Raw genomic sequence first — 27514 nt, forward strand, 5'->3', positions numbered from 1 at the left:
GTTACCATCTTAAAGTTGATAATTACCAAAATCATTTCTTTTATCGTAATTGTTCCTGTTAAGCTTCCCGTTCAAGATATAGATATCAAGATATAGGAAAGTTATTCCTTTGAATTTGTTGTCAGTCACGTTCTCGTTTCTCATCGATATGATACGCAAAGGCATTGCAGATGTATTATTCCTAGTGTTCGCAGGGCAGCCTTATTTTTTTGGCCACTAAATGTTACACTTGGTCAAAAACCGGAGGAAACGCACGTCCTTGTTTGTTGATCTTACCATGAAATCAGAAACAGCGGTTTACCCGGCAAACCACAAAACTGTCACCATAAGATTCTGTACAAAGTTATAACTATATATGTTCAAGTTATAAAACAGATGAATGGAAAACATTTACAAATATGATTATATGTGTTTTAAATTAATTGATTTTTGAACAGCAAATAGTTTAGATCGATTCGATTATTTCTCATCTATGTACTGCTTCAAGATTAATTTGCATCAATAGAATATGTCTAAATAAAGTCCCCCTAAATTTGTCTCATACACGTAGATGTAAGTTAAAAAGTAATTCTTTATTGCTTAATTGCGATGTTGATGTTTTTGCAAGCGTTTCTGGTAGATTAAGTATATATACTCTTTTGAGTTTATCGCCGCTTTCAGAATTATTTACACTTTCTTGCAATTGGCGGCTAGTTTTTATTGGCAAAGGAAGAGTGAGTGCCCGTGTTCGAACTATCAACCTCAGTGTTGACAGTGATACAGTAGATGAACTCCTAAGACCACTCGGTCACCGTGTTTTATACTGTTTTCCCACTGGTAGTTCGTAATTCTTCCCGTTAAATATTCATATAAAATTTATCTTCTGAATCTATTATTTGTTGTGATAGGTAACAAGCAGGGAATCTTATTTCGATTAGATATGTCATTTAGTGCAATTTGTTCAAATCAATAGTGCAATAAACAGATACAAACACGTTTGTCTGCTGCCGAATAGTGTACAATATTAAACTAAGATGTCTGAACGTAAGTTGGTCTTTTTGATTGGTTAATAATATTGATAGCCCGCATCTCTTTTTATTAAAAACATTTTAATGAAGATCAAATTAAAATGTTTGCACATCAATTAGTCATTGACAATGCCAAAGTTCTTTACAATGTAAATGTATTCGTCTTTTTGAACTGTTTTCACTTATGAGGAAATAACTCTTGAAATCAATAGTGTGTTTGTTTAGTCAAGTTTCATCGGTGATTTTTAAAGCATTCATGTGAAACAGAATTAAATAAATTGTGTTTGTTTTTATTACCATATTTGTATTATTGAACTATTTTCCCGAAAGTTCCCGAACGTAGTTTTCAATATCAGTTTTTTTTGGATTCTAGTGGCACCTATTCATGGTTCACTTTTGCAAAAGATATTCTTTCTGAATCTAACATTGATATAGATAGACTAAAAACCTGTGATAATTTAAAACAATTAAAAAATATTAAAAGCTATATTAAACCCCAAATAAACTCATACTACAACAACCTGTTGATAAATAAGTTAACATCTATTGATGATAAAAGTAAATTAAATTTTTATAAAGCACTTGAGCCAAATCTATTGATCAAACCTTACCATAGCCAGAAATGAGTAGTGGTTTTGCTAATTAATATTCATAATATGTAAATGAGAATTGTACCACGTGATAGTAGTTTGAACTGGACTGGCTTGATAGGCTTGATATCATTAAAATCTTTAAAACACGGATATTATAAGTTGCCCGTCACAGAGTCCTTATTTACAATCAATTTGATATTTCCGTAAAGTTGTCAGGCGGTCAAAATCAAAACAATGAACGTGAATTTAGTGATTTTTTCGTGCTTTCGTGAATTTATTCTTCTTGAAATAGTGACATTTTAATTTTACATGGGAACCTAGAGTTCAACGACTACACATACAAGGTTTGGACTTGCTTATTCTTTGGAAATTCAAGTTTCAAAATCCACCCAGGCAACATGTTTTTGTAATGACCTTGTAAGCCATTTTTCAACACGAAGTTGGCAAATTTGACGTTTCAGCCATTTTACACTGTTTAGCCTGTATTTTACACTGCAATGTTAAAGGCCTCTCGCTTCGATATTTAAAATAGCTCAGGAACCTGTATTTTTGCAACAACAGTCATAATGTTTCGTTTAAATGGTGTATACTGTTGTGTATATTCATTTTCTGCCCCGGCAACCTGTCTATCACTTAAATTAAAATTAAAAAAGGCATTTTTCCAAAATTCCCTATCATTTTTAGTAATTTCCGTGACCCGTATCCGATTTCTTTAGTATAATATTCAAATAAGCAAAGTGGCGTTGATTTCTGGATATGCCTCTCTAACCCAAACTTTGAATTTAGAAAATTAATTACAAAACTTAGAATCAGTGACCATTCATTATTAATTGAAAAAGGGAGGCATTTTAAAATTCCTCGCGAAGAGAGACTTTGCAAAAAATGTAAAGTACTAGATGATGAGAAACATTTCCTAATAAATTGTTCTCATAATTCAAATATTAGATTAACATATTTTGATTGCATTAATAGAGAAAGTAATTTATTTGCTAATCTCACTGACAATGACAAAGTTATATATATACTTAACCCATCAACACCAACACAAGTGAATAAACTAGGATCCTTTATAAAAAAGTCAATGGAACTGAGGACAGGGGACCCTTTAATATTTACCTGAATTTGTGTATATATATTGAGTTACTTAGTTATTGTCTTTATTTGTTTTTGTTGTTGTTATATGTCACAAACTGTAAAGTTTATATGGCAATAAAACTTTAAATTGAAAATTGAAAAAAAAAATTAAACACTATGGCTTTGTGTTCTGTTAAATTTTAGGAAATAAAAATAAATGTATTGGTCATGGTTGATTTTCCTTCTTTTTTAATGTTGTGATACAGCTGGTTGTCGAAGTTATAGGTAGAATAATTGTTTTTTACATTTCATCCCATCCTTATGACTTTCAATCTTATTATGTGTCTATGAATTAACAAACTTTACGGAAAGAAGTTTTTGTATTCAAAATACACTGATACTTGATATAATTGACCTCTAATCTAAAGCATGGTGGCATCATGGTATCAAACGAATAACGTCTAATCTGTCTGAATACCAGATATGATCAAATATGTGACGTCTACAGTGGTTCGAAATTCACAACAACGTATAAAATGCCTAACACGAATAAAGGTGATATCAAACACATTGACTTATATATTTCGCTTAAATTTTATCAAAATACATGTAATTACTTTGACCATTTGAAAAAATTATAAAAAATTAAAAAAAACCTTACCACACTTTTTAGGAAAAATTTCATTGAACATATAGCAGTTTGATAAACTTAAATTTCGATCATTAAGAAGCTTGATTTTTCCTCAACATAAGTACGTGATTACCACTGGTGTTAAACTGATAATCGTAATTGGAATTACGACGATCCCAATATGGCGACGGCAGAAATGAGTGAAATCTTTACAGTCTCAAATGTAGCCCGTTGTTGTTATGAGTAACTGTTACTCAGCTGCAAGATGTTTCTATACCATTATATTATATTTAAAAAGTAACGATGCACTTTAATTTTCTAAAGTGATTCAGAAAATGTTCAGCTGATTTTTACAGAATTATATCACGGAAGTAATATGTACCATCTTAATGATATGGCTAGACATACAAAACAGTCGAAGTTCAATTCTCAATATTAAGATTGCATTGATATTATACATACTTTAAAAGTAACGTTTGGTTGGACGTATTATGTACACAGAAGTCTGTCTGTAAATACTACGTACAAAATCCCATTTCCTTTAACTAATTCTCATATAATTTTTACACATTATGATTGAGGTAAGAAAATCCCCAATCATGTTTTTTTTTTGGCTCAGTTATTCCAGAATTACTTGATTTTCTTTTGCAGATTTGATAAATTTGTTTACATCTCTAGTAAGTTTTGGTCGTTTCTTCAAAAAGTTTTATTATTGGTCAATGAATTTATATTTTCAGAGAATAAACCGTACATGTACAACCCGTACTCATAAGTTTTCAAAGTAGTTTATGTTTGAGGAAAAGGGTTTACGGTTATTAATTACTTTAAAAAACCAGATTTGGTTGATGAAGAAATTGGATAAGCGAAAAAGGGTGTATTTTTGGACAATTTCTGTAGAAAATATAGAAAAAAGTATCATTCTGGACTGTGGGATGACGGTCAGCACTTTTTGTGCTGACACGAATTATCATTGATATTTTTATATTGATAAATTAACTGTTTACAAAATTTTGATTTTTTTGAAATACTAAGGCTTTTCTACCTCAGGCCTAGATTACCTTAGCTGTATTTGGCAAATCTTTTAGGAATGCTCTTCAACTTCGTTCTTTATTTGGCCTTTTTTTTTTTTTTTTTTTTTTTTTTAACTATTTTGGATTCGAGCGTTACTGATAAGTCTTTTGTAGACGAAACGCGCGTCTGACGTATATACAAAATTTAGTCCTGGTATCTATGATGAGTTTAGTTACCCGTGTTGCTCCTCTCGACAAACTTTTTAACAATAACTGTTGACAAACCTTTTGTGGGAAATGCGTCAGAATAAATTAAATATTATATCAGTCAAGTGGAGGGAGAAAAACATGAATACAATGCCTCCATTGATACTATTTCCTCATCATGAGCAGTGTGCCATATCTTGACATTTAAAAACTAGTGCAACGATAAAAAAAATTAAAAAAAATATTATCATGTTTCAACAAAATGTATATTATTTACGTGTCCGGAGTATCACAGTAACATTTTTTTGTACTTTTCTTCAATACGATTTCATGATATGTTCTGCAAGGATTCGTTCAAGAGTCGGTTGTAATACTAATGTAGATGCATTGCACGTTTTCACGGAACTGCACAAATACACAGAGTAAGTTCAAATAAATAGTTTATTGTTTAAATAATTTTTCAAATTTTTCAAATTAAGAGTTTGATAGTATTCATTTTGTATTTTGTCAAACTTGTTAAACAAGTAAGGAAGTAGTAACATCAATTGTATTACACTAGTTTCATTTTTATAAAACAGAATATGCTAAGATGTGGGTAGCTCCTCTTTCAAATACTTCAGAAAACTATGACTATTAAGTTAGTCCCCTTTGTTAAATACATCTTTCTTTAATCAATAAATATATCTGTTTAATTTTCTAATCAAAGACAGATTTTGTCAGTGAAATAATATTTTTACAAAATATATATATAAAAAAGCAAGAGCCTCAATTTCCGGCCGATATCTCCAGTATTTAGTCTAAAATAAATTACGAGGGAATGCTTGATTAATTTTGAAACACATTTGAAGTATATTGTTGAAGCAAACATGTTGCATCGTCCACTTCGTTAAAAGCAGAAAAAAATGTGATAGTATGATGTACAAAAATTCTCAAGGGCAGTACTGTCTATGACCTCCAAGATACAACAAGGAATGGTATGGTCTCTATCGATAAAGGTCACCGTATTGCATTCAACTTTCAATACCAAACCAAATAGTCAGCTATAACATGACCTGACATGACAAAAAATAATCCAACGGGCTGATTAATGACAAATAACACAAACGAAATTCAATTTTGAAAGACTGGTACATGTACCAACGGCAACCTTAAGGCTTTTTAACTAGCACGGGAAGAATATTGCGGTTTTTTTAGAACACGGTTGAACCGACGCAAGCTGGAATTATTGTGGTACTGCACACCATAATAACCAACTGCAAAAATCAGTAAAAAATGTCTAACAACCTGGGTTAGGGGCGGGTTGAGCGCTCACAAACATGTTTAACCCCGACTTATTTTAAGTATTCGTTATGTCCTTGACCCATGCAAGGATCATGTTGTACAACGGTTGTCGTTGATTTATGTTTGTCATATTTGACTTTCGTAAATTGTATTGTTATACATTAGGCCGTTAGTTTTCTTAATTGAAATGGTTAAAAAATTTCATGGCCTCTTATAGTCGACTAAATTCGGTATGGGTTTGTCTCATTGATGAAGTTTGTACATTTGACTATAATAGTTGATTATATCTAAATCATTTGAATGCTGGAAGATAGTTGTTTCATTGACATTGATATTCTATCTCTTAATTTTTCGTATTACTCATCAAATTGCCCAAAACACAACTTGCCTGAAGTCAAAGGACATAAACTGTAATGGTCTATGAAAATCGTAGTATCTGAAAGCTTGTCAAAACACAATTATAATTTATAAATAGATCATATTTTCCCGAACTTAAGGACGAGTGTACGCATTCTAATTCTGCGCACTAAACTAGTTTTGAATTAATGATTAAATATATATACCAACTGCGAGCAGATATTCAAAACAGGTGCTTTTCCTGTTCTGAAAATTGATTCATGTTATACGTTATCTTTTTTATAGCAAATATTTAATCATTTCGTTTTCAACATGTTAATTCAAAGATAATCGTTTATTAATTATACATTAAAATAATTTAAGAACAAAAAATCGACATCGAATCAAATTTTGAATTAAATATCATGATAATAGATTTACATATCAATTAACTTCTGTCAATAAGGACTTTCTTCTTTAATAACATAAATGAATGGTGTTTATTTTATCGATCGATTCAGCTTAGTCCACCTGTTGTTTTCCAATATTCCACCAAGCATGTAGAAAGAATGGAACACGTACTAGTTCCTAACAAAATAAATTAAAAAAGAGGTATAGGGAGAAGTGTTATTGTTATAAAGGCGATTTGAAAATTTTAAATAATATCAATTATTTAATTTAGTATAAACGGATTATAAGAGATGTCATTCAACAATAATGCAGGTAAGATTTTAAAAGTAAATTCATGCTGTGTTCTTTAACGTCTACTGCAAATGTAAAAACCCAATGCTGAAATCTTCCGAGTACAATTTAAATCTTTTCGTTCGTCAATTTAAAAGCCGAGCAAATTCTGGAAAATTCTTTTAACCGACGTCATCGCCTCGCAATTCAATTATTAGTCGAGTTTGATATTATCCAGAACAAGGCTTTTGCACAAATTTATTATTTTTTTACCATAAAAAAAAAAATAAATATCGAAAGTTAATGAAATAATTTATAGGAGAAAAGATGAAGTTTTAAAATTCACTAAATCTTATTTAAAAAGCATAGTTATAGGCAGCTGGAATAACCTTTGTCAAAAAATATGTTATTAACACAATATGAAAAATTAACCTGCTCTTTTCCTCATTTTAAAACATTTTCAGCTTCATCGAAAATCATTGAAGAAAATTTGAACTGAAACTTCAAGAGGGATATATATTAAAAAAGAGAGGAAAAGTAAACTTGAGCCAAAATAAAATGTCAATGTTCATCGCAATAAAGTTAATATTTATAATATAAATTAAATTGTTTTTCTATTATTATATTTGATATACAATGTTTTGATATTATGTATTTAGTATACTTGCCCAATTGCCTGTATTCTAATATTCGTACTTCGTGTATTTTTGATTATGGGATGTATAAGTACCCGTCAACGACCACTGTTTATTTTATTCGATGCATCTTTTCTTCGGATCGATCTGATGAGTTAAGCCTTTTTAAACTTATTTTTATAGTTTGTTCTTATGTTGTACTGTTACATCACTGTATCAGGTTAGAGGAAGTGTTGGTCTCTTGTGGAGAGTTGCATTATACCATATCTTCTTTATTATATACTAATATGAGTAGGAGCTATCTTATAAAATTAAGTACTACTTTCAAGTGTGATCTTTTTTGACCGAGCTCGAGTTTGTATTAGTTACATCTGACAACATCTATCCGAATCATTTTGATGTTGTTCTTATCATTTGATTTGCTATTGGATTAGGGACATTCCGTTTTGAATTTTCCTCGGTGTTCAGTAACATTGTGATTTAACTTTTTTTTTGTAAAGATTTTTTCTCTATACCAGTGCTAGGGTCCGTCTTAAACTTGCTGTGAGGTGAAATTGCATGTATAAATGTTGTGTCATAGATGGCTATCCTTTTTTTTTCTATTGCATGGATTAATTTTGTGTCATATAGATGGCTATCCTTTTTTTCTATTCCATAAGTATTGTTCACTATTCATGATGACTGATCATAACACTAGTTACAATTTACAATCAACACGCTACATGATAGACATAAATAAGACGTACAATTTGACATAGATCAAACCGAAGAGGATTGCTATCTAACAGTTGGTATAACTGTATATTGCTATAGGTAATGGAAGTCTAGAGAAAACAAAAGAAATTACTTTGTTATCTGTAAATATTTTGGTAAATAAAAGGATATTATTACAACCCATAAACACATAACGCTTCTCAGATGGTATATTTAGTTAATTTTATCACGTTATCTAAATGGAATATTTAAAACGTTGTTCGAATGTGTTATACAAAAGAAAGATATTATCATCTTCCCCTGATTGTCCGCTATAAGGAAATACCATGCTTAAAACATATGAATGATTTCTAATTTTGTATTTTCAAAAAAAGTGAGGCCTACATATACATACAATTGCATCCTAGGCTTTTGTTAGCCACAATGAAAATGATAAGAAAATAAGTGGTACTATAAATTTGGTAGGTCCGTGGGTAATGGTACTTTAACTTTTCATTTCGTCATCTGATAGACTTTTGTGACTCTTCTTTTAAAACCGTCACAAAACATAAAGTTTCTTTATTCTGATAAAGTTGTTTGCTCACTGTCCTTTTCGTATATTTTTGTCATGTTAAAACATGAAATTTTTATAGTTTCCTTTTGTTCTTACTTTGGTTATAATTTTTTCCGGCATTTTAGAAAAAAATATCAGTTTTCTATTTCTTCTAACATTTGGTACAGATTTAGTCTTTGAAGACCTAAAATTCAAGCTTAAATATGAAAAATCTATCATATATGCCATAATAGGTCACCTTGCTTATGGGTTTGTCAAAAAAGAAAGTTGCCGCATCCGTGTTCACGCTCAACCTTTATATATGTTATGTATTATCATCAAATGCAACTTACATCTATATATATATATAAATATAAATATTAGGAATGAACACAAATGCGGTCACTTCCATGTAAGACGGAAACGTCTAAAATTTAACTCAAATTCTAAAAATGCGAAGATTTCAGTAATCTAGCATGACTAAATGATGCTAGTACCCGTTACATGTGCACTGTATTGTGAAAAAAACAGACCAAATTTATTTAACAGAAGTATATTTCTTTCCAATGAATAGCTTAAAGTTCGCATTTAAACAATTTTGAAAAACTGCTATATTTTTGGGGCAAAAAAGGGATCTTACTGGACCTACTCCTTTACAAAGGTGTCTTTTACGTGCAAGAGGTATTGCTCTCTCTTAACACGGATCAGTCATTAATCGTCCCCATGCCTACGGATTATCGTCGTTTCTCAAGACCATGCTCACAAATGGTGTAAAACGAGAACCGAAATTACAGTCCCTGAAATGTTCTCCTCTTTTTCGATACATGTATATCTTCATCGTAAGATACATTTTTGGGGGTATATTTTCGTTCGGGAAAGATTCCGTCCCCTTTCAAGTAGGGTAATTCTTAATTGTGTAATCAATTCTAAAAAAAAGATGTTGTAGAAGTGTAAATAAGACAACTTTCATGCATTTAAGTCACAATAAAAAAAATATATAGGTTAATAAATGTATTTAGTTTTCCCCCTTAATATGTGCTACAAAAACCATTACTTTTCACCTACTGATGTATTTTCGTTTGTGTAAACATTCATGTCCTCCGTTTAATATATACTCATCGTGTTCATTCAAAGCCAAGATATATGAAACAATCCTGGAAGCATGAACCATCAACGTTTGATTTGTGAGGGGTGTACTGAAGTATTCGTTTAAGAAAATACGAGATAGAAAAAGAACAGCTCTCCACGTACAAAATCAAACGACGCGTCTTGTAATTCGGTCTTTGAACGTCAGTACATTGATTCTAGTAGATGTCATAGAAACATATTCCCTTTTTTCAAAGAGACATTTAATGTTGTGTTGATTGTGTTATTACATGCACGGCAACGTCAAGTTTTTATCTTTTATTACTTTGTTTTGTTTGTTGAGTTGTAACATTCTGAGAATTAACAAACAATTACATAACGGCTAATTGAGGGTTACGAGAAGATGAAAAAATAATATTTACTTTGTAAAACTATTTATTGAATTTCATGGTTAATCGATTTGACATGCCGTTTTAAGTACAAAAAATGCAATAACACGCATTCATTTCTTCTAAGACTAGCAGGGGAGGTTTTGTTACATATTCATAGAGTCGATCTTAGTTAGAAAAATTGGTATCAAGCTGAGATGCCAAAATTTAAATAAGTAAAAAATACTGTCAAATATGCATATTTATCATTGAGAAACTGGCAGTGTTTGCCTAACCCTGTCAGAGCAGTACATCGCACTGGAAGCGGAATTGATATATATCTATTAAAATAATCCAGGTGTACTCTTAATAATACACAACAGGATCACAAAGTTCATCAACACTATTTACAGTATAACAGATCACTCCCACACCAAACTCCTCCGTGTAAGTAAACAACAACAACCAACAAAAAACTGTCCACAGGTAAATTAGATAAAAACTTGATAGAATCGTATTTTTATGATCCTAGCTAAAACAATTTAAGTATAAGAATTGAATGCTTCATTTTATAATGTCATGGGGTTGTAAATGCATTGACCGTGCGCTCATTTGTAAAATGAAGCGAGGATCATACAAAATGTACTTTGGTCAACGCTTTTACACCCCAATAAATTTACAAAAAGAAGCATACAATTCTTAAATAATACAACAGATCATTCTTAAACTCCCTTTACAAATTAACAGAAAACATACAACAACCAACAACCAACAACACACTGTCCATGTATCTTTACTGTGTACTTGATGCCAAATGTATGGTGGGAGAAAATAGATTGACGCCCTATTGTTTTTATGTTAACAGTTGTATATGCCGTACTACATTGAAATTATTTTGTATTGATGACATTTCCTTCTATTTCAAAGTTGAATTTATTGCAAGTTGTAATACGTAACATGATGTTTATTTAAATTTTCTTCTGATTCCAATATCTTCTTTTTGGAAAAATCAGAAACATTGACATTTATCGTGCATCTCTCCCTAAACATTGATTTTTGAAGATCTTAAAAAAAATTTAAACAAGATGAAAGTTGGGAGACTTTGGATTTGAATAGCTTAAAATGATGAATTTAATAATTTCTGTGGTGTAATTACACACGGTTTTGGAATAGCCGCTATGGAAATGCAATGAAAAATCCGAGGTAACCATGATAGTTACAAGGGAAGTTACAGATATTAAGGTTACAATAAAGTGGTGTTTGAGCTCCTAAATATACATTCAAAATAGTAGATTTCTTTATTTTTCAATAATTTTTAATTCTCAATTCAATTGTGAGTTTCCATAAATTATTCATTAGACATAAATAATTGTCATCTCTTATAAATATAATCAGATATAAACTTAACCATAAACTGACACTACTATACTTACAAATGTCGTATAGTAGTATCAGTATAGAAGTATGTTTTATAAATAAGACTAAGTTCTTGACAAACAAAATTATTGAATTATATTTCACCATAAGACATAACTTTCAATACACATGCATGCCTTTGAACTCGGTGATGTTGAATATCAATGTGAGAGAACAGTCTGCCAAGTGTGCGCCATTGTTATAATATCTGACTGGGGTAAAGTGTTAATTTGGTATTGATGAGCTTATTGCAGTGTTGACTTTACCCTTCAGAGCGTCTAAATATGACATCTGTGTACGATTATCTACGTGAAATATTTCATTTCAACCAGTAATGAACATCGATAAGTCAATAAAACTAAGGACTAATTAAGAAAAGTCTTATATCCATATAGTGCAAAGTTAATTTGTTTTAACACTTCGGTTGACAAATCGAAATTTAAAAAATAAAGTAATATAATATAAGTTTATCTCGATGGTTGATCTAATTTGTCGTATACTAATTGTAAATGATATATATGAAGTATATTAGAGTGCAACAACAGATATTTATCCAATATCATAATTGATGTAATAATATTTGTAAATTATTCTATATTAATACTCCTCGGTACAAGGGACTTTAATAACAATTATAATAATACAGTTAAAGGACATTATTTTGCTTGATGCCCTTCTTAAACTGGTCTTAAACTTTTTGAACTGCAAAGAAGATCTATATTAAGGGCACACTAACCGTGTTTAATAAGTCCTGACTGATCATTTAAACAGAGCTCACTTCCGAGAGACATACTTTCTTCCGCCGTTTACTTATATCACGATTGGTATAGTTGTCCTGCTAGAAAACGGTATGTTCTGGTAATTCGGTCCTGACTTGTGCTGTTGATAATTGAAAATATGTAAACAAAGACGAAAATGATGATTTTTGTCGTTTTCTCTAAAAAAAAAAATGGAAGGAAACAGTTGAGGTTTTTTAATTTCGTTTCTCATGTGTTAAAACAAAACACAATAAGTTGACATCTTTAACATAAACATGTTGAAGTTCGTTATACGTGTGTAAGACTTCAACACAAAGACACAAATAAAGACAACAGTAGTATACCGCTATCCAAAACTCATAAATCCATGAAAAAAACAAAATCGGGGTTACAAACTAAAACTGAAATATAAGAGGAGAACAACGACACAACATTAAAATGTAATACACACAGAAACGGACTAAGCATTAGAAAAAAGCCTATGAGAATAAAAATATAACATCAAAACCAAATACATGAATTTTGGATAGATAAGTACCGTGACACGTCTTAATGTGAATTTACACTCAAAAATATGAGAAAACAAACGACACAACGGAAACACAACGTTAAAATGTAACACACACAGAAACGAACTTTAATATAATAATGGCCATATTCCTCACTTGGTACAGGACATTTTTAAAGAAAAACATGGTGGGTTGAACCTGGTTTTGTGGCATGCCAAACCTCCCTCTTTTGTGGCCATTTTAAATATAACATTGAAATGACAACACAACATTACAGGACTACAATATAAATAAATAGGTGAACACAATTGACAAAGAAACACACGAATAATAGCTAACAAAGGGCAACAAGTTTAAAATTTTAATACGCCAGATGTGCATTTTGTTCACACAACATTTACTAGTGACGCCCAAATACAAAAGTTTGAAAGCCGAAACAAGTACAAAGTTGAACAGCATCGAGGACCAAAAGTTCAAAAAGTTAAACATACACACATTTTCCAAAATCATATCTTACAACATCTCCTTATTCCTACTTTAGGAAGTGAATTATAGTTAGATGCATACGTGTTGCAGTATATTAATAAATGCTAAGATGTGGCATTGTTTTCATGATTACAAACCACAAAAAATGCATCATGAAAATGGTGGTAATTTTTTACCGCACTAAATGAAATGAAATGACGTCCCTAATAAACCCATAAAACTGTGACGAAATACGCACTCAAATAAAAATGTCCATTAAACCAGAAGCCACAATTCTCTAAGAGAGAATTAATTAGTACATTTTCACAGAAAGATATTTCCCACTGGATATTGTCCTATTAGTTAAACATCTTTAGTATTCATGACATGATTTGTTACTGGTATAATAGGCTATTCTAGTTAAAATATTAACACTAACTTTCTTCAAAGAAGCTGCTAATTACAAAAGGTTATCCTGTATATATCTGTTCCGGACCATATGAGTATTTGGACCATACGCGTATGGTCATGACCATATGCGTATACTCATATGGTCCGACCATACGCGTATGGTCCGACCGTACGCGTATGGTCGGACCATATGAGTATGATACTCGTTTGGTTATTAACGGGCCGGACCATATGAGTATTTTGACCATATAGGTACTTTTTTTAATACAGTTTAAAGTTTCAATTATACAAAAACTTTTTCTAAAATAACAATGATGGTAATATTATTTTTATAATTCAAATACTACGTAAAATTTAAACATTGATGCCATATAGTTAGTTTTCATCTCTAATTACATTCTTGTATGTAGGCTTGGGTGAAGTTTACTTCCACACGGTCTCATAGCTTTTTTTGCATTAGCAAGTATTGGTTGTGCATGATCCTTTTCATTTACATCTTTTGTTTGCGAGTGAATTTTAGCTAGCCTTCAAAGGTTTGTAGCTGCGTACACTGATATCGAGGTCTTGGGCCATTCCGATATGTCTACGGTGTTTTTAAAAAGCTATAGATCTCAAATATCGTAACATGACTGCAATACACCATTCTCACAAGACAAATTAAATAAACTATGTTACTTTCCAGTGCCTTTAAATCTTGTGTAACAAAAAAAGGATCGGTAATGACCGTCGGTATTTAAAATTATTTTTTTTAAATAGTTTTTGCATAGTAAAATAAAATAAAATTAACTTTGTGAAACTTCTTATTCTTATTTAGCTAATTTTTATTATAATATAATAATAGAATCATCTATATGATAGCGTCTTTTTAATGCACTGGTATACCATATGAATAGTTTATAGGTTTAAAAAGTAAACTGTAACAGAGTGTTAATTACCCCGACCATACGCGTATGGTCCGACCGTACGCGTATGGTCGGACCATATGAGTATATACCCATATGGTCATGACCATACGCGTATGGTCCAAATACTCATATGGTCCGGAACATATCCAAAACAGCGAAACGAGACAAAATCACGCTTAAATGGTCAATTCAAATCTTAGCTTTCTCATGTAGAACTAATTTTGATGAGATTTAACCAATTTAAATTTAAGATTGAAAGAATGTGTTTTATACATGATAATAGTTTCTTTTTAGATATATGAAATACATAATTATACTTGAAACTTTTAAATTGTCACAAGTAGCATATGGCATATGAAGTCGTTGGCTGCTTAAAACAAAGGTTTGATCATGTGTTTAAATGTTTTGTCAGTAAGTATCAAAAGGAGATACACGGTTTAAAAGTTGACAATTTTATATGGTGTTTTCATTGTTGTTCACTTAAATCCTCATTGACAATCTTTACCAGATTACCAATCTCTTATAATTGTTATTATTTTCTTATGGTTGTAGATAATACATAATTTTAGGTACACAAAATAATTATCATTTTATATTATTTTCAGAGAATTAATACAGAATGCACCGTTTTAGAGATAAAACAGTTTAGTTTGTCTTCATAATGTAAAACAGTAATAAGTCAAAGGACACTCCTTAGAAACTGTTGTTTAAGAAACCGTACTCGCCATGAACATAAGTACCAATCTAGAGAAGTCAGTTTTTTAAGAATCGTACTCGCCATGAACATAAGTACCAATCTAGACAAGTCAGTCTTGCCAAACGACAATTCTAATTATGAAGTCAAGCGTGGTCTTTCCGACACAACGAAAAACACAGCTGATATTGGAACTACGTTTTCTATGTCGGACTTATGGCCGTTCATATGTGATGACAACGACACCTGGTGTCTGTTTAATGATACGTCATGGATATCAAACAGCACGGCGGATGTGACGACAGGGTTAACAACAGATATGGTAACATTAAACACTACCGGTGATTTTCATAATTCTACAGAGGAAACAGATATACTTGCTGCCAATAGATACTGGCTTTTCGCATTGTTGTTTTTCCCACTTTTAACTGTGTTTGGAAACGTCCTTGTCGTTATGAGTGTTGTTCGTGAAAGACAGTTGAAAACAGCCACGAATTATTTTATATGTTCCCTTGCCGTAGCGGACATAATGGTCGCCGTAGTAGTAATGCCACCAGCTGTTTATTTAGAGGTAATATTATTAGATGGTATGTTTACGCCAAACCTCGTACATACATAAACTTTACTAAGCGATGTGTTTTGCTAGTAACACTTTATTATTTTGATGTTATATGTCCCTGTTTTCCCTTTTTTTTAGCAGCTTAACGACGTCAGGATTTAACGAACAACATAGGGTTCTGGTATTTCTTTTCCACAGGAAACTCGTTTTGATCTCAAACCCTGTGAAATAATCAGATCTAATTTGTTTTATTACAATGCTGAAGATTCATAAGAGGTTAAATGAATACATTCGGTGTGACGTTAACCCTGAGAAATGAATAAGGCGACCCATCCCTTAAATGTTGCAGTCATAACTTATGACCATTCGATTGGAATGTAATAGTAATGCAATTAATTTGTTTAAACATTTTTAGTGAATCATTTCATATCGCTTGATGTTTGGATAGCTCCGATCTCCTTTGTGACTGTCATTCGAACAGTTAAACGAAGGGAATTATATGATAACTTCCCGGTTTATTTCAACACGTGATGTGTAAGAGATTTGACGCCTTTAAGCATAACGCAACTGCTACACTTGCTTTGCTTGCTGTCAAAACATCTTTCCTCGTATGAAATGTTGTCAACTATTTCCATCATATTTTTGTTAACCTTTTCTACAACAAAAACATACGTCTAAACTATTTCTGGTTTCGTCATTGAAATACACATAATGGTTGACATTATCTTGATAAAAAATACTTTTGGGAAGTAGTATTGCTTTTGAAATTGATGTGTCTATCAATACTGATATCCTAGGACAGTTAACACTTCACGTTTATGTCATTTTCTTAGAAAAAATAGAACGTAAGTACGCATGCCCTTTGAGCAGTGGTATTTAATTTCCATTGATAATTAGCTCCCTTGCGACGCGGGTATTATTTTTATTTTTGCCAAACCTACTACTCCTACGACTGACTGTATAATGACAACGTCTGCGTAATAAACACCTTTTATGTAAAATAAAAAAATGTTACTTTTATCAGAATGTTCAAACTCTCTCCATTAAGTATTGGCAATTCACTTGGGATGTTGACAAAAATTTATATTTAGGTAACGACAATTTACCTGGGATAACGAAATTTACTATTGTCAATTGACTTGAGATAACGCAATGAGGCATTTGACAATCAACTTTGAAATTCAACCTATACCCCACAAAAAATCATAAAGACGAAATCCTGAAAAATCATAAGTTTTTTTATATGTGCCAACGAAAGATGAAAAAAGTATCTTTTAGAACTACAAGCAACATTATATATAAATGCTGGGTTTTTAAAAGTTGTCAACGAAACTTATTTTTAAATCACTAACAGCAATCGAGGCCAAGCTATCGGGACTGTAACTACCTCCGTTGTAAATTGGCTGCAGTGTTGTGAATTAGATGTGCATACCGAAAAATAAAAAAAAGATCTGTAAGAATTCACAATTTTTTCCCCTCTTGAAATGGTAACAAAACCATTGTAACTTAAACACTTAAAACAAGTTTTCAACATCCGAAGTTAATTTTACATAAAAATTGCTTTGTTTCATATGAAAAGTTATACACAAACGTCTTGTTTTAGAAGAAGATAAATTTTGACATTTGAAAAATAAACACTCTGATTCAAGCAAAAAAAATCTTTCAAACTTTTTACAGTACTTGATTTCTTGAATGACAAATATATATGTTACGTTGGAATGACGTGTTTGTCAAAAAACAACAGAATTTCAATTTGAGTCAAATTTACTCCTTCTACTTGCTGATTTATTTCTTTGACTATACAAGACAGTTTAAACTTCTTTTTACAATATAAGATAATGTCCTTTGACTGCATACTTACCCGCAACGTTCGGTGACTATGTTGAACACATTGCACTTAAAATAAGGAATACAACAAACAAAAATAAGTCTGATTCTTATCTTGACTTATATGTATATTTTTACAACGAGAGTTGATTAAAAACAAAACTTTACGATAGGAGCGAATATTCAGTTTCACAATTCAAAACTTTTCATTTCCAATATTTTCAATATTTCAGCAGCGCCTCCATATAATAGCTCACATCTCCCATTTGATACGATCTTTCCAGAGCTTGCATTTCCTATCAAGTTATCTTTGTAAGAGGGTTTCTTACAAGGTATTTTTTTAACCATGAATTCAAAGTAGTGACGTTAAAATTTTAACTTTACTGACACCACCTCGAGATGGTTGACAGTTATTGAATACAACTTTGGAGTTTAGTAGGATGTCTTTTATCACTGAACATTTTTTTTGTTTTGGACCAGATGAAGCACGCCTCCGGGTAGGGGATTTCCTCACTGCGTTGAATACTCCTTGGAAGCCTTCGGCTGTTGTCTGCTCTTTGGTCGGGTTGTTGTCTCTTTGACACATTCCCCCGATTTCCGATATCAATGTTATTAAATGTTTTTTTCATAGATGACAACTGGTATGCGCCTGAAAGCACCCTAGTTCTGTTTTAAAGAGATCAGTGTTGCTCTATTATATTTTCTGAAATTTTCAATGTCTCTGTTGTTTATATCGGTTTAAGTCTTGTTTATCCTTTGTCACAAAAAAAACGTGTTTCAATTTCAAATCTATTCTCGGTTTCACGGTTTAAAAATTTACATGACGGACGGTTAACGATTTGTTGATTTTTCTGTCTTAATGGTATAAAAGAGTCGGATATCAATCCACTATTGTGATCCAAACCCAGAGTTAAGGGGGTTCAAACTAGTATATGCACCCATTCAAATGCATTGATCGTCCACCTCCACATCGTGGGAGTTTGTCACATCTTAAAGATATAATGATGTCGAAGCTTATACTACTTCTGTCTTTACAAATATGTTCCTGTACTACACATAAAATGTGAAATTCTTATTTCATGAAAAGAAAAATATCCACCATTAACATATGTCCGAGCCTCAGGACATTTTGATAATTTTCATTTGATCCGCTTTATTGTGGGTCTCTAGCACAATTTGACTTCGATTGGACTCATTATGTGTTCGACGAATCAATAATCAAGACCGTAATTACAATCGCATATTAAAAAACACTATGATTAATTCAAGTTTTTGTAATAATATACTGGTAGAAAAAAACGATTATTAGTTCTTGTGTTTTACTTTTATTATCATCATTTATATTCTCAATCAGCTCTTCTGAATCTACAAAACGGCTTGGTTGCTTTGAAAAAAGTTGTTCAGTTTTCTTGAGTTTAATATGCGTTCTAATTGTGCTGGAAATGAAAACATAAGTGAGCACAAGTATATAATTACTCATACTAAGACAACATCTCAAGGTAGTTACATTATATATCTTTGAAATTAAATGCACTTTTACTACATCATGTAAAGATTGCTGAAAACATTTGTACAAAACATGAAAGTTTCATTTCAAAGTCTTTGTACGACTCAATACTACCTTTTGATAGTTAATTACACTATAGTGCATATAATCCTGGAATATAATGTGGATGATATAAAAAAAATTGTAAATTCACACGTGTACTTTTTATTCATTGACGAATAGTTCTCCTCATTACACTGGCTTCCTCCATCAATATAAACCGACCTCCTCGGAATAGCCAGTAGTACTAGACGTGGCGTTAAACACCAATCAATTATAACAAATTATTTAGGAAACATCAGCGGTAAATCGAGATGTCTTTTCTATCTCTGCTGGCGACACTAACAGCGACCTTGTTATCAATGGTGTCTTTGAAACATGAATTTTTATGACTTCAAAATTTGGTGAAGGAACGACAACGGATATGAAATAAAACTTTTATCAAACAAAAACAGCAGGCCATCAAAAAAGAAAAAAAAAGAAACAGTAAAAACAGCACCATTAATGAAGAAGTGACAAACAATATTCTATAAAACACTACACAGATGAAGCTTAAAAAAACACAAACTTCATAGAGTTATCTCCGCAGAGGGTAATAATAAAATGCATAAATAATAATAAAACTTTAATATAGCGGGTATAAAGTCTATGTTGTGGTCTCAAATATTCATTTACCCAAAACGCAGCTGTCTAATCATTTACAGGACATCGAAGACTAAAAAGATACACATTTGGTAATTCTTTCTATGAAATATTGATGTCCAACAAAGGACACAGTCATGATTCTAACAAAAAATAACTTAAATTTTTTGTCTATCTTTTTTTCTGTGAAAACAATAACGGAGACATTTCTAACATTAATGCGACAACCAAATTCCATATATGTAAATAACCCCGGAATATTCGTCCTTTGTCTTATGAGATTGTAATGACATATAAGTGTAGATTACATTATTGTTTTCACACGTGTATAATTTGTAAAGTACAAAATCGCACCCGCCTCTTTATTTATTTATGTGCAATTTGATTTCCTGGACTACTGTTTTAGCTTCCTCATCTCACGTGACACATTCTGACGCACTTTATATGATTTACCAGTGATTTATTGTATCGTAGAGGCATAAACTAAATCTCCATGGAGTAGTTTTCTTTACTTATTTGAGAGTATTTGTATAGTATGGTTTAACACTATGATATAATACCTTCTGAAGTATCTATAAATTGTCCCGTTTAATCATCCTAATTTGTTTTGTTGTTATGGAATGGCGAATAGACGCAATTGTTGTTTTTCTTAAAAGGTTATGGATATTTGAAGAAGTTTCTTTGGAATTTTCGATACAACCAGACTCGATTATTTTGTGAATCGCTTCTTTTTGGCAGATTATTATAATATTCGTTTGTTGATATTAATATTTCCAAAAAGATGATATTTCACCGTCTACAATAATTTGTTAAAAATTAATAACACACTAAAACTAATTTATCAATGCCCTAGCCGAATTTTCTTTTCTTTACTTCAAATGCTTGTCTTTAATCTAATATGTCCAAAACCTCAACCAGTAGAGTATATGCTGACATATATAACAATAATTGTAATGTAACTTATTTGATTTGATTTTAAATTTACGTTCGATTGAATTGATCAATAGATCTAGCAGAAGAGAGGTTACTTTTTTCTTCAATTCAACGTAGATCCATTTTATTAATATTTTCTATTTCTCCACAAATGGTAAATAAAGAGCTAAAAAAACTATTAAAAAACAAAACCACAAGACTTTGAATAATCGTTCTGTTATCAAGAGGTAATTTATTATCTAAGTATTTGCTCACACTCCCTCACACAATGTTAGTTCCAAGGTGTGTCTGCAGATATATTAAATTTTACGCCTCAGCTTTTCTTCTGTTTGTCATTCAAGGTTACCAGTTATTACATCTCTTGTTTACCCAAGTTAGCTTCAATATCTATTATAGTTGTTTCTCAACAAATTTCCATTTTTATAACAAGTTAGAGAAGGATGGTTAGAATTTAAGGTTGTTTATAGCTGCAAATAAGTCTTTGAGGTTTTCCACACTGCACAGATGAGGAGCTCACCAAGAATTTGCGTAGGAAAATTGAAACAGATATCAAAATTAGTTACTTTATTGTCATTCACTTTTGCATCATTATTAAATTTAGTAACAATCTATCAATTTCTACTGCCTTTTGCTATCGTGTCTAATTAATTAATTATTCCCGACAATGACCTGTTAAGCGCTAAAACACGAGAACGAGATGTATTTTGCCAGCACCGCGTAAAAAATAACAATTATAAAAGATTTTGATAATTTTGAAGCGTATGATGTCACAACCTTAAATGATAACATGACAGATATTAAAATAGATCACGTGACAGCCTTTATCGTGAAGGACCATAGTCTACATAATTGTGTTCTGTCGAACAATACAAAATAGCTAAATAGATAGTGAATTATTTTAATCCATACATTTTTTTAGTGGATGTGACAGTTGTTATATTTTCATCCTGGTACTTCTGATAACTATTGTTTTGTTATAGATTTTTTAATTCGGCAATATTAAATTCATTACAGATTTTTATTGTAAACAGAAAAATCCCAAGGGATAATCGTCACAAGACGTCAAAAACATGAAAACAATAAAATTTAAAAATTTAATAAAGATTCCTTTGAATATATGATAAATTTGTCAAGGACATGAGATCACTGAACAGTAGTCTCAGTGAGAAACCAACACATTAATGAAGTTTGGCAATCATACCACATCTTCTTTTTGATACATTAATGAATAATTAAAAACGGACAAATATTTGAAATCGATTCTTTTATCATAGAGACAGAGGATATAAATATAAATACAAAAAGCCATTAGTATATTACCTACATAAAATAATTATTAAAAATTCATAAACTGACAAATCAAAATGCTGAAATGATTAGCTCAAAATGACAGGTCAACTCAAAACAACCTTTATAAAAGCCATCATGATATAACTTTATACTGAAACACATTTGTCCTTTTCAGTAGGCTTTCTTCAAAGACTTGTATTGCTAATTTTAGATGTAAAATTATGACTTTATAGCTGTTTTATGATGGTATCTGAGTAGCCTGTGCATATTGCTGACGTATCATGTTGTGATGTAATGCGCGGTTGATGGCTTTAGGATACCACCAATTAAATTCATATTTTATGATGGACTCTCGCTACAAGGGAGTGGACTGTTAAAAAATGTTTGTTAATAAGATTTTATCTAAAACTTGACAGCGCCAAGGTCTTTTATTCAAAGAACCAATTAACGAAGCACTGGCTACTACCACGTGATCAGTTTGTTTGATAGCCGTACACTGGTTGCACTCGCTTGTTTTGTATTATACGATAAGAGAAAACTAGTGTGTGGTAAAACGAATTGCACTCTAAAATATTAAAATGCATACCAATGGATATATAAAAATTCCTTCGATCTGAGTTTTGGTTCTATCATTAAATGAATTCTTGGAAATTCTTTTAAGTATTTAGAGTAATATAAAAACTCAAGGTTAAAACCGAAAGCTAAACATGGGAATTTCATATTGTTATTTTACAAAAGAATTACGTAAACACGACATCAAAATATTTGAAAAAAATTAAATATTATCAACATTTGAATGATCAACGTTGTAAATTGTAAATGTACGAAACATAACTATTTTCTTACAAATATATATAAAGTATATAAAGCATGCCTAAAATGGTTAAATTTATCAAAGAACTAAACAAAAAAGTAAAATTATGAAAATACTAAACTCCGAGGAAAATTCAAAACGGAAAGTCCCTTATCAAAATTAATGACAAAATCAAATGTAGAATATGGTGGATTGAACCTGGTCTTATAACGCTAAACCTCTCACTTGTATGACAGTCGCATCAAATTCTATTTTATATTTACAACGATGAGTGAATAACACAGACATATTAGGTAAAACTGTCAAAATAGGGATACAGCAGTCATTACTGTGTCATATTCTCAATTAGAACGAAAACAGACAAATATTTAAGAAAGAAACACTTAAAGCATCTGTAAAATTTAACAACCACATTCATTAAATTGCTCCGAGTCGCGTGATTGGTGTCAGAATGTAAACGTAAATATAAAATAATTTTGTCGTTCAAAGAGTTTTCAAAATTATAATCCTACATTGGGTGGACATAACATATAGGAAAATTTTTAGGAAAATTATCTTTATTCCTTTATTATATATGATGAGTCAATCCTTAAGTAATTGTACCATTGTCTCGTATTCGTGTATGCGTTGTCTCATGACCAGCAGATACATTCAAATCTTCCCTTTGACCATTTCTTTCGTACTTAAAATGTTATGTCGTCTTATTCTAATATCTATGACTGCTAGAATACCAACTGTTGGTTTGAAAATCTACTTCATTCTGAACAACATAGAATAAAGATCAGATATGCAATCCCGAGTAAGATACCTTCACACCCATAAGGACATAATCTGTGTTGTAAAACATTATAACTGCATTTGTATCTCTAAAAGACAAGAGCGTCTGTCAGCTAACTGAATATTCTTATAATTACGTTGACCGGTCACCCATGTATAATCAAATCACTGCCAGACATTGAGGAATGAAGCAATAATATTTATATTGGAAATTGTATTAGTGTAAACAATATCCGATATAATTTAGTATCGTGTTTGTTGCTGATACAACAAGTGCCCGTTTGCCGTCCAGTAATATCACCCAGGCAATAAACAATACTGTCGATGCTCGGAGATCAATGATTATATTATTGAATGATCATTGCTGTGTAGCTACCACTTACAAACTTAAAATGCTATCATTTCTCTGAGATTAATCTCACAATTATCCATATAACGTGATTTACTAGAGCGCTTAATTCTATTACAAAGTTTTCCTCAGTAGGAACTATACCATGACATTTCTTTGTCAAGTTGCGTGTTTTATTCACAGTATGGGCTCAGATGTTAAGTAGTTCCTCCATATTTAACTTGTTTATTTTAATGAAAATCGCCAGGACGTTGATAAAAACGACATTTACGATTGTTTTCAGGAAATATCAAATATATGTTAGTTTTATTAGTTATATAACGCCATATTTGTCCTAATTTCAAACAATAAAACATCAACTTGATATTTTCCCTTTATCAGATAACATATAACATATTTGCCTGGAAACATAAAACCTTATGAAAACTTCAGATTTTATTACTTTGCTAATATTATACCTTCGAGATAAGTTGATACTTTTAACATATTGAAAGGCTGTGATTTCTTTTCAACATGTTCTCCGCCAGATATTTTATTGATATAGTCTATGGTTTCCTCCTTAAATTTCAAATTAACTGTCTTTTACAAAATATTTTTCCTTTAAGAATATCTTGAGACGTTTATATTGCTGTAAGGTACATGCAGTGAGCTGTCATTGGAGACGTTATTTTTTTTTAATAATAATCAAATGATGTGGTATGTTTTTCTTCGAGTATATGGATTTCAGTGAACTTTAAATATTTGTGACGTTATGTTCTAGTCTCTCCAACTCGAGTTACCTTTTGCGTAAAACATTTTTTTTTGTTTGATGGCGCCTGGTTCTATGGTCGTTTCTTGAAAAATCTATGCGCCGATATTGATCTGATTTTTCCTTTAGTTTGATTTATTTATCCAATAAAAAAAACTAAGTATTTTCTTATCCCAGGCATAAATAACCGTAGCCGTATTTGGCACAACTTTTTGGAATTTTGGATCCTCAATGCTTTTCAACTTCGTACAAATTTATTATCCTGGTACCTTTGATAATATATAAGTATAAATTCAAAGCACATGCAACAAGAATGTAAATGAAGAAACTATAAAAGATGAATCAAGTGGTCCATATACATGTAGTTTCTTTTTAAAGAAGATAGGTAGCATAATTCATAAAGTTTCTGTAGATAGAAGGTGCTTGTTATGATCCATTCATGTACTTTAGACAGAAAATGGGTTTGTTATTTAATTCAGTTTCCTTAGATTCTGTAGATAAAAGGTGAGTTGAGTGATTCATTCCAGTACTGTATTATGAAGAAACCTCTGATGACCCAGGTTCTTAGATTCTAGATGTTTTCAATGATCCATTCAGGTTCTTTATGTATCTTTGCATTTGTTTTGTTTTTTTGTCATTTCAGTGTTTCTTTGTTCTGTTTTCCCTCTTATATATAGTTGGTGTTCTTCCTTCAGATTTCCGATGTATCTGTAAACAAAGAAAAGGTGAATTTAAGTTTTGTTTTTCATCTTACTTTTTTTGGCAGCTATATTGAGAGAGACCATTCTACGTATCCCTTAGTATGTATTTTCCCTTCTTATTGTTTGTCATTGATTTCTGTAAATGATCCTAACTTTAAGTGTCTATTTATCAATATCATTCTCTGATAACGCAATGGTAGTTGGTCTTTTGATTTAATTTTCAACTTTGGAATCCTCTACGGATCTCATGTTTATATAATTCCATTATCAAGATCTTCAATTTCAGACGCAGACGATAATGCATAAGAGATGTATTTTCTTCATGTTTCACGTATAAAATTCTGACATTCAATAGATGTATAAAAGGAAAATATCAAAACATTTATGACAAATGAGTTGATGATTGTAGGTTTTATTATCAAAGACAAAGGATCAAAGCCATTATTTACATCACATTTATTATAAAATAGAAATATCAAGGAAGAAGAAATGTCATATATTATTACCTAAAGGTTTTGTTCATTACATCATACTGAACATCTAACCAAGAAATATTCTATAAAAGTGTCCAATAAATTCAAGTGTATCATATGGGTTCCTTTTCTCTGTCATTAAAAAGAAATTTGACGTCAAGAAATACAAGAAAATAATATTAATATTTGAAAAAAGGCGATTGAATTACATCAATGCGATGCATATTTATTTTCGTTTCTTACACACGAGGAAAACATCAACAAAAACATCTTTTAAAAAATTGTGTAAAGAATTGGCTTTTTCAATCCTTTTTTTTATTGTTAACTCAAGGATGAATTTTGATTCCTTAATATAAAAAAAAACGTACACGAAGGTGTTTGAATTGAATCAATGCGATGCATGTTTCGTTTTGTGTGTCACATACAAGGAAACATGTTATTTTTAAAAACATCATTTCAAAAAAAGTATGACAATTGCCTTTTGTCGTTTCATTTTTATGATGTTGACTCAATGGGGAATTTTGATACCTTAATATACATAAATGTACACGAAGATGTTTGGATTGAGTCAATGTGACGCATGTTACATTTAGTTTGTCTCATACAAGGAAACATGGTTTTTGTCAAGTGTAACATCATTTCAAAAATAGTTATATAAATTGTATTTTATCATTTCAAGTTTTGTTATTTACTTGAGGGTGAATTTTAATATACAAAAAGGCGATTGAATTACAGCATTAAGATGAATTTGTATGTTCGTTGTCACATATATACAAGGAAACACAACAGTTTTAATAAATTTAAAAGAGATTAAGAAATTGTTGCACTATCAGACGTAATAAAAAAAAATAAACAGGAACAGATGATCAAGTACAATACACTAAAATTCTCGACAATAGGACAAATTAATAGTACTTTTTAACGTGCAACAAGTGTGAAATTTTGTTTAAACGGACTTCAGATTTTCAGATTTTACTTCTCATTCCGTACAGACGCAGCAATAGCATAGTCATCCCGTACAGCTTATGGAACACTTCATCAACACTTTGACATATACGCTTGTCGAACGAATATCGTAGCTTACTTTTTTCATTTACATTGTGTTAAGAACTTCAGCCAGACTGTATAATAGCAGTATACATTCCTATCATTGTCTGACAAACACATACATCTATGTCATTAGCTTGGGCGATGAAAGGTAAACCTAAATCAAAGCTAAACCAGAGAATGACATTTTTTTTTAATTATATCTTTAATTGGTATAAAATTTTCACTTTCTGTGATATCATTGTATAATTATATCTGTGAATGGTCAACATGTACACTTTCTGTGATATATGAATACAAATCCAGTTCTATTTTGTAGGTTGTACAGTCATGGTTACTCAGTGATGCGTTATGTGATGCGTGGGTGGCGTCTGACGTCATGGCGTGTACAGCTTCTATATTAAATTTAACGGCCATTAGTGTAGATAGGTTAGTTTAACATTAATGTCGTTCTTAAATTCATTGATAACATTTTTAAATGTATAATTTATATAT

General features: G+C 31.1%; 1 protein-coding gene across 2 annotated transcripts in view; it reads left to right on the forward strand.

Moving 5' to 3' along the window:
- Positions 1–27514, forward strand: part of LOC134720994 (D(2) dopamine receptor-like) — a 168448-nt gene that overhangs the window by 135327 nt on the left and 5607 nt on the right. For both annotated transcript variants that reach the window (XM_063583630.1, XM_063583631.1), the window contains 2 exons: positions 15225–15884; positions 27339–27448. In XM_063583630.1, coding sequence (XP_063439700.1) covers positions 15399–15884; positions 27339–27448 — 596 coding nt within the window. In that variant the 5' untranslated portion in view covers positions 15225–15398. The remainder of the gene's footprint in view (positions 1–15224; positions 15885–27338; positions 27449–27514) is intronic.

This window comes from Mytilus trossulus, chromosome 6 (genome assembly GCF_036588685.1).
Source record: "Mytilus trossulus isolate FHL-02 chromosome 6, PNRI_Mtr1.1.1.hap1, whole genome shotgun sequence".
NCBI classification, from domain to species: Eukaryota; Metazoa; Mollusca; class Bivalvia; order Mytilida; family Mytilidae; genus Mytilus; species Mytilus trossulus.